At 36.8% G+C, this 17,103-nt stretch overlaps 1 protein-coding gene across 1 annotated transcript in view; it reads left to right on the top strand.

Moving 5' to 3' along the window:
- Window positions 1-16,734, top strand: part of asap2a (ArfGAP with SH3 domain, ankyrin repeat and PH domain 2a) — a 145,933-nt gene extending 129,199 nt beyond the window's left edge. Inside the window, 10 exon segments of the mRNA XM_052024496.1 lie at window positions 247-362; window positions 1,936-2,003; window positions 2,099-2,206; window positions 2,671-2,908; window positions 5,291-5,449; window positions 7,149-7,341; window positions 8,163-8,230; window positions 9,879-9,985; window positions 10,879-11,001; window positions 13,594-16,734. Coding sequence (XP_051880456.1) covers window positions 247-362; window positions 1,936-2,003; window positions 2,099-2,206; window positions 2,671-2,908; window positions 5,291-5,449; window positions 7,149-7,341; window positions 8,163-8,230; window positions 9,879-9,985; window positions 10,879-11,001; window positions 13,594-13,668 — 1,255 coding nt within the window. The 3' untranslated portion in view covers window positions 13,669-16,734.
- Window positions 16,735-17,103: the final 369 nt, after the last annotated feature.

Here is a 17,103-nt window from a genome sequence, read left to right as displayed (position 1 = left end):
CCATTAGAATGGGTCCTGATGTAGGGAAAAGATTTTAGTGAAATGTTTATACTATATAATTAAGACCATTTAACCCAGTCTTGTTAAATTGTATTGTTGCTGATATTGCTTTAAATGTTTGCATTACATTGTTAAAAGGAAGTTGTCATCAATGTAAATCAAGTACTGTATTTGGTTGTTAAGTACTTGAATATAACATTTTAGAATGTAATCCTGTATATGAATTTGTCATGTTTGGTCCAACAGTGGGAATCTTGATAAACAGACTAACAAAGGCAGTACAGCATTACACTACTGCTGTCTAAATGATAACGTGGAGTGTCTTAAGTTGCTTTTGAGGGGCAAAGCTTCCATTGAAATAGGTATGTTGCTTTAAGATCATGTTTCTCTTAATGCTTGAGAATCCCTTCTATAACTAAGCATGGTTTAAAATCCTTGTATAAGAACAGAAGTAACAAATGCTCATCAGACCATTCAGATCCCAAAAAAGAAGAAAAAAAGATAATGGTTCATATAAACATTATGTGCCTTGTCTTCCTTTCCCAACTCTGTCCTTTGATAGAGTTGGCAAAGGAAGACAAGGCATATAAAGATCAAGTGAACAAAATAGTCTTCACAAATACTTCTGTATTTTAAATATGTCAAGTTGGGCTCAATCTGACCATATACAGTATTACATATGAATTGTTAATGACTTCAGATAATGTTTTCGCACTCGAGCTGCTTAAAAGTCTTTCTGATTATAGCTCGATTTACACATGTGAATTTGCATTAAAACAGCGCAAACAGTATGGTATTATTTACTTTGAGCTGTGGTCACATTTAAGGTTAGAGTGAACTCAATTTGATCTCTGCCTATATAAATGCCTCAAATTGAACAGACTGAATTAAAGGTTGGTTATGGTTAATTGGCCTGTGCAATGTAAAAAGAAACTTCATGGGGATCTTAAAAATTTATGGAAGGGTATGGGATAGTGATCAGAGGAAGGTTGTTCCTGTTACTTGGTTTTAAAGTACATAGATTGTGGATTATCACAAGAAAAATGAAGGAGTAGAGGTGGGTGGAGAGTCATTAGAATTTTTTTTCTCAACTATCTATTGAAGTATAGAATGCTCAAATGACTGTCGAAAGCCTGTTGAATCATTTAAAATGAAAGTAGTTGAAAAGGAAACGTATAAAGTGTTACAATAAAAGGGAAATGACACAACAATTCTTGCATTAACACAGAAGTAATGGCCTGAATGGCTTTGTCCTTGCTTATGTGGTGATTGCTACAATTTGGTGACAGTCATCATAATATATTTCATTCAAGAGTAATTTTTGCAGCAGGATCTAAATGCTTGCTCCTGCATTCCTTCTCAATAAGAGCTCCACATCTGGATCTATTTAGTGTACTGGATTTGCATATGAGAAAATTACACAGAGAACAGCCTAACCTGCAAGTTAGTGGTATAAGCTGAACATTTTGTTCAATAACAGTTTTTGAAACCATAAAGAATGACTATGTTGATTGCAGCTCTCCTGTGGTTTCTGCAAATGCATTATGCTGTACGTTGACCCAAACTAGTACATAAAAGACACCCATGTTGAAGATAGTCTTGCCAAAGCACATTTGTCTAGAAACTCAGATCTGAACTAAATGCTGTTTCTCAATGAAATTGTTTGTACAGAACCCTCTTTATGTAAGATTTTGCAGCTAAATATAATGAAAAGTATTGAAGTGCTAATTGCAAATTACCTGATCATGTATCATTGCTGCTGAGTTTTCATCATTATCATGTGGTTTTTGCAAATCTGAAACTCAGTTTTTTTTAATATCTAGCAAACACCTTGAAACCTGCAGCTGAGACACTTTAAACCTGCAGTCGTTAGTATGACAGATTTCTTCAATTTAAACAGAATATATTGAATGGATTGTGTTGTTTCATTTTTAGCCAATGAAGCGGGGGAAACACCACTTGATATAGCTAAACGCTTAAAACATGCTCAATGTGAAGAGGTGGTATGTTCTATATTTACTTTATTCCTATACCATAATTATTGCAATATGCCCACTTATACTTGTGTAACTTGAAAAATCGTGATTTTGTTTTACAGCTTATACAGTCATTATCAGGAAAATTCAATGCACATGTGCATGTGGAATATGAATGGAAATTGCATCATGAAGATTTGGATGAAAGTGATGATGACATTGAAGACAAGGTAGAGATGTGACAGTCAGTCACATATTCCATTAATATAATTTTTTATCTCACTTCCTAAGGTTTTATCTGCTTTATTTATAACTGATTATAAATTAAGGGCAATATGATGCTCTTTCCAGGCAGTTGACCCTTTACTTTAGATGCCCTGACACTATCCAGGATTATACTGCTTAAGCAGTTCCATTGCTTTTCTGGGTACCCTTCAGATATGATCCCAAGTGTTGGACATTTCAAAGATTTTGAAATCTTCCAAGTCATAACTTAACGTATTTGATAAAAAGTTCCACATTTAAACTGCTAGAACCCTGATGGAATTCTCAACTTAATATTTTTATGCTGACCATAGTACTACCGATAAATGTAAAATGTTATGTATTTATGCCAGTGACTCCAAGTGGAGGAAAGTGTTGAATGAAAATTCTTAAACCTTATTGCAGCTCTAATAAAACCTATCCTTTTCAGCAATCCAGTCCCAATAGACCCATCAGTTTCTATCAATTATCATATCAGTCAGGAGTAAACCAGCTTCAGCCTCCAGCACCTCATGCAGTGCTGTCAAGAGATTCGACTATAAAAGACAAACAGCGACCATTCATTCCAAGTATGCTGAATAATGAGACGTATGGAACTGTACTGAGCTCAAGTCCCCCTCCCTCTGTAACTATTGCTCCTCCTCTTCCGCCCAGAAACGTCAACAAAGGTGAGTCATTTGCATCTGAGGTGTATTGGTACTTTTTCAATACATATGTGTTGTAATATGTTTTAACCATTTTTCCCTATTTATAACGAGTTCTGGAAAGTTAGACTGAATGTTAATATCTGAAGAATGGCTGGGGATGGTTGAGGGATAGTTGAAGAAAATTGACAGTGTAATGCAAAACTGGATTCAACCCACTGACTCCTGTGCTTTACTCCAGCATACTGGGCTGTGGACACATAAGCCCCTTGGGAGAGAGATATTACTAGCTACTGAATGCTAACTGAGCACTATTAGGCCTTCAGTTTAAAGTCTAATTATGGGCTCTCAAAAGCCCACCAGCCATAATGAGGTGAGAATAACCTCAGTTGAGGAGCTCAGTCAATCTTGGGGAAGCATGGTACTGCATATTCAGATTTCACAGCTGCCTTCTACCTGCTAGTGAAAAAAGCTGTTCAGGGTATTTTCGCTAGATGACTCTCTGCTCTTCTGAGTCTACTTTCACACTTTGGTGGTTTGATCTATCACACCAGGATGGATGCCATTTTTGTTAAATTAGACTACAGATTAGGATGAAGATGTCCAAGAGCAAAAAACAGCCTGCTGATCACAAACCCACAGCAGCAAAGGAAAGAGAGGAGGAGTATGGAAATTAACACACCAGCCTGTATCCACACTGAGTTTTGCCTTCTGCTCTGCACTTGAATTGCAAGATAACTTGAGCACTTCCTCCAGTTTTCTGTCTCTGTTTGGTGCTCTGTCCTATCTCTTCCTGTAGTGAGGAGAAAAAAATAGATATATGAGTGAGTGCCAAGGATGGAGTGCACTTTTGAACATCTCAGTGAGGGGTATCATATTGCAAAACGATTTTATTTGTGGCATTAATAAGACCCCATATTTATACCTTCATAATGTTTCCCCACTATGCCCTTCACAAGGGAAACTCATGCAGGTATTTGTGTGTTAATTCTCATTCGCTCTCGCTCTCGCTTGCTCTCTCTCGCTCTCTCTCTATTAGTCACATGTACATCAAAATGTGTCTTTTTGCATTACTGAGAATGTGCTGGGGAGGCAGCTCGCACGTGTCGCCACTCTTCTGGTGCCAACGTAGCATGCCCATAGCTCCTAACCTGTATGCTCCTCCCCTCTTTCCTCTGCAGCTATGGGTTTGTGACCAGCAGGCTGCTTTTGCTGCAGAGATTTGCTCTTCCATGCTTTTATTATCTCTAGATTTGACCTGGCCTGAGTTCCCCATTCTACTCTCCATGACTCAAGTTGTGTCCCGTTCACTGATCATCCATTTGTTCATTGACTTGTATTGTTTAACCAAAAGCCAATATCTCAATTAAAAAAAAACTTGTCCCTTGTTTTTATCTCCCTCTGTGGCCTCACCTCTCTCTGACTCTAACTTTCTCCAGTCCTACAACCTTTTAAAATGCCCTCTGGTCTGCCATTTCTGGTCGTTCAAACATCCCTAATCTTAACCACTTCACAATTGGTCAGAAGCTCATCATGGAAATGTAGTTAAAATCAGTCCAGTTCAATCTTATAGTCATCAAGGCTGGGGAAAGGAGGGAAGTGCTGAACAGGGAACAGAGTTTACAACAGGCACCAAAGAAAATGGCTTAGGCTTTCCTTGATATTATGTAGATAAGATATGGGAGGAGTCCAAAGATACATCCATGGCAGACACCAGGGTTATAGTGCAGAAACAGGAAGAGAAGCCATTGCAGATGATTCTCTGGCTATTACTGATTGAATAAGCATGAAACCAGTGAAGTGCAGTCTAAGTCAGTTGAATGACAGAAGTGTGCTGGAAGAGGATGGTGTGGTCTATGTTCAGGCTGAGAAGGATGAGGAGTACTTGACCATTGTCACATGGGATGTCATTTTATCACAGCTGCTTTGGTACTGTTGAGGGAGCAGCAGGTGGATATTGTAGACAAGCTGAGCTCGGAGCATGTGAGGGGAGGTAGGAGACTAATTGGAGAAAGGTGTGAGGTTGTGGAAACTTCATGGGGGAAACCTTGGGAGAAGTCTAGTAGTAGATGGGAAGGGAGCGAAGTAGCAGAGGTTACTGATCAGGTTAACTTAAAGTTGAAATTTTGCTTCCATAAATGGTGGAATATTCTGTTTGCCATGGAGATTAATAAAGAATAATAAAAATCCTAAGACATTGTTTAAACAGCACACAAAGCCTATCCAATCCCAATGTTTAGCAATGCACATTATATACACAATGGCAAGTTAATTTACTATGTTGGTGCAGAAATTGCTTTTGTTTGTGAGGACAGGTTCTCCTGAAATTAACAGTTTGTAAAATTGTAAGACAGAAGCTGTGACATAATGCCACCTTATTTTAATTTTTCTGCACTTTGAATTTAGTTCAGCCTTCGGTTCCTGGTGTTCAGACAAATACATCATCCAGTGTTTGGAAAACTGCATCACTTGGAATGGATACTGCAAGTAGGCAACGATCTGCTTCAGATCCACCAAATCTTCATCCACCTATACCACCCGTCCGGGTTACATCAGCAACAGCAAGTATGTGTTTGGTTATTGATTGTTAATATTGTGGTCAGCTCCATATAAGGCACTTTAATTAATTAAAATGAGATTTTTATTCTTTCTTCCTTTTCTTTGCTGTTTTTGCTGGTAATGTAATCCAAAATGATGTAAACTCATTTGATTTAACTTTAAATTTGACTATCTGGGAAAATAGTCCACTAATTTCAGGAAGTGAAAGCTGAATGTAAGAAAACTCGCTTTACTGCTAGTTCTTGTTTTAGGAATGATCAGTTATAACTAAGCAAATGGCCTGCTAGTAAATGTATAAAGTATTTGCAGGTGGTGCTTTTATGCAATTGTGAACAATCTGTTCTGCACATGGTCCCTGACTGAAAAAACATACAAAACCCTTAACCACATTTGGTGTTGGTTTGGATATCATCCAGTTAGTTGAGGAGGAGCATTTGTTACCAAGTGCTTATATCAGTGATTTTAAAACATAAAGCTCTCCTGTAGGTGGCTTATTTGTATACGTTTTTATAATCCCATTAACATCATTGTGGTCAGCCATCTTTGTAATCTCTTTGTTCTACAAGCACGGAGAGAAAGCAAAACCTCCCGTGTCCTTGTATTCTGGCTTTTCCATATATCATCTCCCCTTGCACCATCTTGGGCAAGCCTATGTTCAGATGTCTTGGTAAATTAGTCTGGGATCCACTTTCTAAAATCTAATACTGCCCTCAAAATTCACTTCTTAAATCCATTCATCTGCTGCAACATTTCTGGGGTACACATGCATGCAGGAATGTCTGGATAATTTTTCAGTTGTTCAGAATATCTCCTGTAATAATGATCCCATGGTGATTCCACTGAATTTTGAGTCACTTGACTGCCTTGTTGCCTTCACCCTTGTATCCTCTTGATGAAATAGAGGCTGTGTGAAAGATTAAATCCTTAAAGAGAAGTGATGTTCAAAGATAATGCATATTATTCCAAGTACTTGCCCATCTTATGACAATTAAAAAAATCTAGTTAACAAGAATTATAAGTGGCTTTTAAAAAAAAATCAATTTTTTTTTGAGTTTTTATCACTGCTGGGCCTTTTTATGACCTCTGATCTGGAGTGTCCGAGAGTAGCTCTGTTGAACATGAAATGTTTAGAACTTCAGCCTATTCTGGAAGTATATATGAAGTCTTGGAAATTATGCTAACTCTTGTCTAAGAACCTAAAGTAGTAAGGGCACACAATATACTCTGGCTCGGGGACCTCAATATCCATCATCAAGAGTGCTAGTAGCACCAGTAATGACCAGATGTCAAGATGACCAGATCCTGAAGGACATGTCTGCCAGATTGTGTCCACTGCTGCACTCACCAAGCTCCCAAATCCAGCTTCTGTACCACTAAGATGGGGAAGGGGATCAGGTGCATGGGAACACCACCACCTGCAGTTTGCCCTCCAAGCCAAACACCATCTGACTTAAGAATATATAACCCTTTCTTTATTGTTATTGCATCTAAATTCTGGAACACCCTCCCCAGCAGTATTGTGGAAGTGTCTTCACCAGAAAGACTGCAGCAGTTCAAGAAGGCAGTTATCCTTGAATCACCTGAATGACAACATGGATGGGCAATAACGCTGGTCTTTGTGACAATGCCCATATCCTGAAAATAATGAATTTAAAAAAAACTGCATATTGTGCATGACTTTCTTTACTTTGTTATTATTCTTCAGATCCTTCACCTCCAACTCCAGTGGCAAAAACAAACAGTGTTATTGAAGCAATGAGCCTGCAGGTAAAGCAGTCACAATCCCCACAGCAGCAGCCAGGTTCTCTGCAGCAAGCTGCTCAGAACAAAAAAACACCACCACCCCCACTGCCTCCACAGCCACCACTTCGCACTTCACAACAGAAGTCATTGTCCAGGTAATAGGTTTTATATATGTAGCCTATGACTATCATCATGAAGTTTCTTTGTAAACAGCTAAAATTGGTGATGGTCAACAAATTACAAATGTGGATACTGGATTTTGTGGCAAAATCTTTGGTGATATTTCAGAGACATTGGATGAAAGAACTGCAGATTTGTCGCGCTAGGTGGATGAATTGAGATAGATAAATGGTTTTCCTAATCCACTGTTATCTTGTGGCACCCATTCTTGGTTTGAATCAAAAATTTTTTTTCAGTGTTCCACTCTGCCTTCTTTAAAAATCTTATAATGCTCTCTTTTTCCCATCTGAACTGCTCTAAAAATCTATGCAATATGGTTGAAAAGGATGAGGGGGACAAAATAAAAATTAGAAACTGCAAGAAAAGTTCAAAAAATATATATCTTAATGTTTTTGATTTCAGTCAAGTTCGTTTAATTCTCAGCTGTAATCAATTTCATATACGTAGTTCAGACATGGCACTTTTCCTGAATGGAACAAATGAGTTTGTGACAATAGGATATTTTTTTGACACACTGTGGCGATGAGATTTGGAAATATGGTGAACACTAGCTAGTTTTCCTCATACAGTGTGACAATATCTATTTTAAGAGTTGAACTGCTAGCCACCTGTTTAATTTTCTGGCCTAACCGTGGAGTTGCATGGGTGGTAGCATGTAAAGAACCATGCCAAGTGCCCATCTTGCCAGTGTGAAATATTCACTTCCTCAGCTATATGAAGCTATTTAGTTGAAGTAACAAGAAAAGACTAAATAAATTTACTTGCTCATTAAAGAACATCTGTCATCTGTTCACAGTTCTGATCGAACATCCACAGCTAAAAGACCATCAACAGTACTTGGATCAATGCAATCACTGCAGTCAGGTGAATGAACATTTTTTATCAGCAACCCAACCCTGATGATTGAGATACGTAATTGCAGTGAAAATGAACTATAGTTATATTTTACTGTCCTTAAGTTGTGCCATTTTTTATTGTTTTTTGTTTCTCAATATAATTAAACTAGAAATCTTTATAATTCATGCAAAATGTTTATCACATGTTGAGGTTTTATATATTTGCCTTCTCAACATTGGAAAAAGCAGAAATTGATATGATATGGAAATGCATCACAGGGTAGCACAGTGACACAGCGGTTAGCACTGATACCTCACAGCTCCAGAGATCCTGATTTGTTCCTGACCTTTGGGTGCTCTCTGTGAAAAGTTCGAACATTCTTCCTATGACCGCGAGGGTTTCACCTGGGTGCTCTAGTTTCCTCTCGCATGCCAAAGACCTGCTGCTTGGTTGGCCAGTTAGCAGTTGTAAATTGCCCCTAGTGCAGGGAGAATTGGAGATGTCAAAGTCGAGTTTATTGTCATGTGCATAAGTACATGTATGCACGGGTGCAATGAAAACCTTACTTGCAGCAGCATCACGGGCACAGAGGAGGTTGATGGAGACGTGAGAAGAAAAATGGAATTAGTGTAGTTGGGTGTTTATTGGTCACAGCAAGCATAGTGGGCCAAAGGGCCTGTTTCTGTGCTGCATAACTATGACACGGTAATTATTTCCAACTTTTTGTTCAGCTTGTGACAATATGTATTTTAATAGTTGGAAGTTTCCATTCTCTTGAATTTTCTCACTTGCTCCAAGTCTCATGCATGGATGATGGCATTGATAGAACTACGAGTTTTATACATCTTTAAGGTGTGAATCCTGGAAATGCTGTGCGATGGTGTTTCAAACATGTTTTCAAATTAACTAAATTGATGCACTATTATCCAGGATAGTTTTAGTGGTAGCGTACTTGTTCCTAAGTCATGACTTCATGTCTCCAAGGCCCATTTAAGTAACTCTGAATAAGTAACTAGGATAATACCCTAATTATTTAGCATATCAGTTGGACATAAAAGAACCTTGTGGCACACTTCAGATAAAGGCATGGGCTTCTCGTGTCCCAGTGAACACTTATTCATCAGCCAAAACCAACAAGATAGATTTAGTAATATAGGTAGTCCCCAGGTTACATAAGGGTTCCATTTCTGACAGCTGTCTGTAAGCCAGTTTCTCTGTAATCAGAAGTGACCATTTTTTTATAGTAATCCATATTGTATCATTCTGCATACACTCGCTATAATTTCATTTCATTGACCCTAAAACTACCCATAATTAAACTAATGGAATATATATCATATCTAATTATTAATGAACACTGCAAAATTTATTATTATAACTATATTGAAAAATGCTTTAAAAATGTATCGGAGAATTTGCGTAAAGTCGGATTTCTGTAAGTCAGGTCATTCGTAACCTGGGTAATTCCTGCATTGTTGTTTTCCATGTGGGAATATATCACATTGCCCTATGTTATAATAGTGATTACGTTAGGAAAAGCAATTTGAAATGCTCTGAGGAACATGAAAGATGCTATATTAATGCCAGAAAGCAAAATAGGAAAAAATATAATTGTTTCAAACTTAGTCAAAACAGGTCAACATTTCACTGAGCTTTGCTGTTCACTTTTCAATAGGTGATGCTTCCCTGACGTCTGAAACTGCACCAAAAAAACCGGGACATGCACCTAATTCAGCAAATTTAAACAAGGCTCCAGCACCAATGCCACGAAAGTCTCAAATGGTAAATACATTGGACAAGCACATAAAAGTATTGCTTTAAGATTTCTAAAGCTTTGGTTTCTTTCAATCAACTTTTTTTAAACAAAGCACAAGACTTTATAACTTCTACATTAAATTTCCAATGTGCTATTTTAAAAAGTTTAATTATTATTTTTTCCATTTTAGTGTTGTGTCAATGATAAGAGTAGTTTATAAAACAGCTCCTGTTACTTATTTTGCTTCCTTAAAATGTGCACATATGTCAATTCTGACTTCAATCTTGCTTAAATTTGTATTCTGCCTGTAAAGGTTATTATAAGGATTTCTAAAGTTACAAATTACTTGAAATCCTGTTGAAAATCATCACTGTCAATTGAAAGAATAAACTGGAGTTAGAAAGGTGCATGTTGTGGTAGAAGAGAGCCCTAAACTAGAGAATAATATTTTAATTGGAGGTTTTTGACATCAGCCTTTGATGTGAATTTAAATTGATGCAAATTATACCACAGTGAAAATTGATCCATTTAATCCAGTCTTGGTATTAGAAAGACAACTAGAAGACTAGGCCAGTCAAGTTAATTCAAAACCACAGTAGTGGAGTGACTAATTCAGTTAGCCTTATTGTCACTATTGAGCTTGATACATAGGGATTTAGTATTAGTAATATGTATTGTATACTGACGAAGCTGACATTTGGAATACTTGATTTTACTGAAATTTTACTGCTTGTGCAGTCTTAAGTTGTATAATCAAGATTCTTTTACACTTATACATGTGTATGAATCTTTAAATTGTTAGTTATGCAAGAAACATTGGAACTAAGATTTCTCATAACATAATACAATTTTGAATGGTTTAGGTTGAATACTGAGCTTGCTTTGTCTGTAATATTTCATTTGTTTTTCATTATTTTAGATGAAGTCTAAGCCAAGGAGAGTAAAAGCAATTTACAACTGTAGTGCAGATAATCCCGATGAGCTCACCTTCTCAGAGGGTGAGATTATTGTTGTTGATGGTGAGGAAGATCCAGAGTGGTGGGTAAGTGGTGTAGATAACTTTTAATATTTCGAGATTGTATTAAAGAATTAAAAATCACTTTCTAACTGGTGCAGGCAGACAAATCCGATCTAACTTTATATTAGTACGCCTTCACCAAGCAATCATATTTTGAGGTAATTACTTGCAATATCAAAAAATGTTTAGTGACGCAAGAAGCTGTCAGTTTACAACTTGAGACTGAAGAATCAGAATCAGGTTTATTATCATTGAAAACAGTGACTGGCATTTGTATAGTACTGTAAAATTTATGACAATCTGGCATGCTCAGGACATTGGTAGCGATGGACTGGCAGAAATTCCATGCTATTATTATTCTCATTAATACAAAAAACAATTTTAATTAACTTCTTTAATGATGTTGCACAGTATTATAATAAATTTCTCAGTGAACCTGATAAGTTTAGAGGGTTTAATGGGATGGGCTCACGGTCAGTTTACAGAATACAGGAACCAGGGTGCCTGTGAGTTAACCTGGAGTGCAGGAGCCAAAGCCCTATTGAGTGGGAATAGTGTGTGGGAGCTGGGGCCTTTTGTGTGTTGGAAGGGAGTGTGGCAAACATTACCTGGTGAGCCAGGTGCTAATTTCTGGACAGTCTTGTAGCAGATTTTTGTAGTCTTACGGTACCTTTCATGAACACAAGACATTCTGAAGTGTTTCACAGCCAATGAAGTAGTTTTTGGTCACTAACTGCAGGAAATGCAGCAGCTAATTATTTCACAAGTTTCCACCAGCAGCAATGAGACTATAATAATATTGTCTGAGAGACAAATATTGGTTAGGACAGCAGGGTTAAATCCTCTACTTAAAATTAAATTTTACTTGCCCACCTGACAGAGAAGACAAGAAAGTAGTTTAATGTCTATTCTGTAAGAACAGCACCTTACACTGGAGCAGTCCTTGAGTACCATCCTGGATTGTGGGCCCAAACTTTTGTTTAGGCTGTTGGGTGGAAATTGAATCCACAGCTTCCTAGCTCAGAGACCAGAGCTGATGATGTCAATTCATCCTCACTGTTAACAATAACAGCTAAAATGAGGTAAAAAAGAAAGATGGGCAGTCAGCAGTTTGAGAGTGGACTTGGGAGATGGTTGTCATGGACCCAGTGGGCTCCTGGAGAATGAGGCATGATTAAAGGAACCAGAGAATGATGTGAGCTCAGGTCTAGGACACAGGAAAATATTAGCTGCTTCAACCCAAGTGAGCTTGGGAAGAAAATGAAGGAAGCGACTGAATCATTAGTCTCTATGTCCAGGAGCTCTTTGTGTTGGCCACTGGAGATAAAGGATGAGGAGGGTAAAGATGACGTTTTGAGATGGAGAAAGGATGGTGATCTTTGCGTTCCAGGATAGTACTAGAATAGTGAGCACTCCAGGAAGAGCAGAGCAATAGTGCTTTATCTGGTTCAACCAAATTTTGTGAAGAGTAACCAAACTATTTATGTATCATAGTTGTGAAAGTCTTCATCCCTTCGACAAAGAAGCAGGGATACACCTCTTCATTGTCAGTTTGGGTGATCTCTTCAGGCACATGTTTTGATGTGATGGCTAACCTTACACCAGTGATTTTTGTATTTTTGTCTTGAGTTGAAGAGGCTAAAGGGACAGATGATTGGAATGTTTTGGGGGAAAAGAAAGAATTACAAACTCTAACATAGTTATTTATTGAAGGTATCATAGATTACTAAATAAGTATTACAATGTTTTTGACATCAGTTAATTAAATTGTTTGCTATCTGTAATATGTACTGTAAAATGTACATTTCGTTCAGGGTAGTACACAGCTCTGATACATAGTGTACCTTGGTTTGAAACTTGTACGATAAAAATCATTATTCTGGCAGGCTAGGAACTTTGATGCCGGACCAGCAGCTTTTCTGGACTTGTTGGATGTTATTCCTATTGACATTCCAGCACAATTTTAGTTTTTTTTTGGATGCTACACAGCAATATAATACATTTTCTAGTGAACCTGATGAGACTAAAGGCAGTGCAGGAAACGGGCCCCAGGGAGTTTCAAGGGAGTGCAGCAAACATCACCTAGTGAGTCTAAAGGGAGCAAGGGAACCCTCATCCAGTGCACCAAATGCTGAATAATTGGGATTTATAAATAATTGGACAGTGGATTATCATAATTTTAGTGTACCATAAATTTAGAGGGTGCAGACATTGAGAATATGACTGCTGCTGCCAGTGAAATAGACTTAAAGCTTAATGCTCCTCTGAATTAATACACAAACCCTTTTTTATGGAAATCAAGAATTGTGCTATAATAGGGGCTTGGATGGGCACATGAATGAGAGGAAAATGGAGGGATATGGGCATTCTGTTGGTAGGAGGGATTAGCTATGTCAGCACAACATTGTGGGCCGAAGGGCCTGTCCCTGTGCTGTACTGTTCTATGTTCTAATATTTGAGATTTTCAATAATATTACCTTGAGTTTACCATTGAGTTTTCTTCTACAAAGTAATGTCTCAGACAATAATTTAGCAATTGTGTAATAAAAAAAGTAATATTATTATTTCTGTAACACCAGCTTCTCAGAATATACTGAATTATTTGTTTTTCTGTAGATTGGCCACATTGAAGGAGACCCAAAACGAAGGGGTGTATTCCCTGTGACATTTGTGCACTTCATTGCTGACTGAGCTCTCTTTCAGAAGTGGAGAGAAACAATTTAAGCATGGTACCATACCCTGATGGCAAGGAATGCATCTTTTTAGCTTGATAGCCAAATCACTACTTAGCTGGAGGTTGTTATAAGTATCTAGTTCTCAAATATGTATTCTTGTTGAAGTATTTGCACTTTCAGTACAACTGGAGATTCATTTTTATAAATTGTAGACTTCTCATGTCTGTCAATTTGCTATGGTGCATGTAGGTACTTGGGAATGGAAAGAATGCTATTTTTGGATAGTGAATAGCTCACATCACTAACTCTATTAAAAATGTTCAAATATGTAGCATCAACAATGAAGCAAAATTGGAGAACACAAGTAGTGATTAAAAATTATATAATTCACAAATCAGGTAATGAATTTAGAAAGCATGCTGTTTTCATGAACTTCATCACTTCCATAAAGCCTTAAAACACTACTATAAATCTAAAACAATACTTGTTTCCATACTGGTTTTTATTTAAATCCTGTAATTTTCCTAAACATTCATGAACACAGGATTCTAGTGTTGTAAATATGAATATTTTTCAATAGGCAGCTAAGGAACAGCAATAATATCCAACATAGCTGTTCTTCAAGAGAGAAATTAGTGATGGAAATTCAGACATTATTTGGGGATCCTTTTATGTATTTTGTACAGTCTTACTGTTAGTGTTTTGTTGCATTAAATAGTTTAACCAAAATGGTGTTTAACTAGCTAAATCATTTTTGAAAAAAATATTCAGTGTTTGCAGGCTTTTTTTTTAAAAGTCTGCATAGAATTGTTGATTTTTGTTAAGGACAAAAAAATTCAAGATAATAAATGAAAAATAGTGCAGTGCAAAACACTTATAGTAAACCTTCATCTCAAACACTTTTTGCAATGATCTTACTGGCCTGTTATTGGAAATATTAGTATTTTAAATTCTTAGATTTGTTACACTGTTTTTCTTTTTAAAATATGTCCTGAATTCCAATACATAGGAATGCAAATTTGAAAATTATTTTGGACTAGCAATAAGATTAAAAATTGTAGCCTATCACTTAATTAAATATGGCTGTAATTATTGTCAAAAAACAGAAATTATTAACTCTTGTATGTAATACAAATTAATTCTGAAGATGTTGACATCATTCAGGTCTTTACTTTCTATGAGTGACTAAAAGGATCATAAAAATGTCTGGACAGGATATTTGCTATCTCATGTTATTGTCTGTGAGTAGTACTCAGAGCCGTAAAAAAACAAAAAAAAATCATCCTGTTTGGGATATGGTGTAAAATGGATACAAATATGACAAACTTGGTCTTTGTTGCAGAGCAACACTATATATATTGTAAATGTTAAGTCCTATAATACCTTTACATTTCATTTCATTGATTGACAATTAGAGCATGTGTAATGTACTGTATATCCCACTTTTAACATTGGAATTAATTCAGAAATAAACAGTTATTAAACCAAAGCCTGCTTCAGCAATGCAGGTCTATTTTGCATAATTCGAATATGAGACCTAGTAAATTTGCTATTTGAAGAAGCAACATCTGATGAAATACTGTACAAAATTCGATCTAAAATGTGTTTAAAAATCTATCCATTGAATCAAGGTAAAGCTGCTTTATTTGTTAACTATCATTTTGTTAATCAGTAGATATGCAAGAAATCAATTTCGTTCCATTAAAGACTAAAATTGAGAGACTTGTGTGTCAATTATACCTATTTACTCATGATGCTTCTTGCATTTAGCTTAGCTAAAGGGAATACATTCTTGTTTTGCACATTAAAGTAAGGCCAGAATATCTAAATTTTGAAGTTAAGAATGTTAACAATAAAAATGAAATTCTTTTCCCCCATATATGTACTACATTGTGAACCTTCACAACTAACAACCCAAGCTCAAAAACAGGAAAACCCTACGCAGCTAAATGTATGCTTCAGAAGCCCAGCTAATGGTCATTACTGGTGATTGCTGGTTAATATTTTTACCAAAATATTCATTATCTAATAAAGGTATGACTTAGTTTTCAATACTCCTACAAGTACTTAATTTTCTGTGGGTTAAAATATATCATTGAAATCTGTGTTATATGCTTCATTTTTTTATTTCTGTCAATGATGAGATTGCAGGCTGGGTTTAATAGTTTGTATGAATTGGTTTTGGTGAGTGCACTGAGAAGATAAAATCCTGCAGCTGTTCTGAAACTACATTGGCTGTTCGCTTGTTTTATATGCTGTAAGAGTTGTAGAGATTAGCTAATTATTGAACCCTGAAATACATCTCAAGTTCAACATGACATTTAATTCTTGTAGTATTAAAGCATAGTTTACTTGGTTAATTTCCTTAAAAACTACCAGAACTCTGATCTTGGTTTGAACACAAAAACGAAAGGTTTTTAAATGTTTTCTTATTTGCATTGAATTTTCTACCACCCTGAGGGCCGGACACATTTCTGATATAGTTTTCTAACCATCCCCCTTTATTAATATCCATCCACCAAAGTCACACTGCTTTCCAACGATGAGCACATTTCAATCTCCACAGATTGGCATCGGCTCGATACAGCACTGTACAAGGGCCTTCCTCAAGAGTTAGACAAATCAGAACAAGCTGTATGTTTGCCTCCTGCTGCCAGAATCATTTGAAGTGAACCCATGACACCATGTTGGCTCTTGAGTTGCCAATATGATGGCAGAGGCAGTTTAGGGCCTTTCTGAGTATCTATTCTGCCTTTGCCCCCATAGAAATTGCCCTAGTGCCAAGATTTCCATTTGTACCGGCCATATGTCCTTGCAGATGGTCACAGTTGTTGACTAGCGTTTGTTGTGATGCAGGTCCTGCATGACTTCAGGTAGTTACCTGACAAAATGTCTTTATGGCATCTTCTTCCTGCCACTTTCTACTTGACTGGACATGACTCTCCAGCTGTTGAGTGGCACTCTTCCAATGAGGATATTCAAGCTACATTAATGTTGGCGAGGCTGCTCTCATTTTGCGTTGGATATAACCATTAAATGTATTCTGAGTTAATAAACTATTATTCACATGAGCCTGGATGTTGTTGCATGCTATTTAACTGTTAGGTTCACCACAATTGAATTGTTCTCATCTGTCCAAACATGTAATTCAGATGACTTTTCCAGTTCTGAAAAAGGGTCTCTGACCTGAAACTCTGCTTCTCTTTCCACAGATGCTTAACCTGCTGTTGGCTTCCAGCATTTTCTGTTTCTATTTGTAATTCTTTGCATTCTTGTTATTGATTATCTAATTGATAATTCCCCTCCTTAATTTTGGAGTACTGTCGCTAACTGTGGTTTGCTTTTCCCTGTCTTTGCACCTGGAGAAGATCAGTTAACAGTGCAAACTGGAATTAAACTTTTGATCTTGCAGGACTAATTTCCACTTCAGTTGGCTAAGGGAGCAGTTTTT

The sequence above is a fragment of the Pristis pectinata genome, chromosome 10 (genome assembly GCF_009764475.1).
Source record: "Pristis pectinata isolate sPriPec2 chromosome 10, sPriPec2.1.pri, whole genome shotgun sequence".
Lineage (NCBI taxonomy): Eukaryota > Metazoa > Chordata > Chondrichthyes > Rhinopristiformes > Pristidae > Pristis > Pristis pectinata.
Note: the sequence above shows the minus strand (reverse complement) of the source record. Positions and strands in the feature narration are given on the sequence as shown.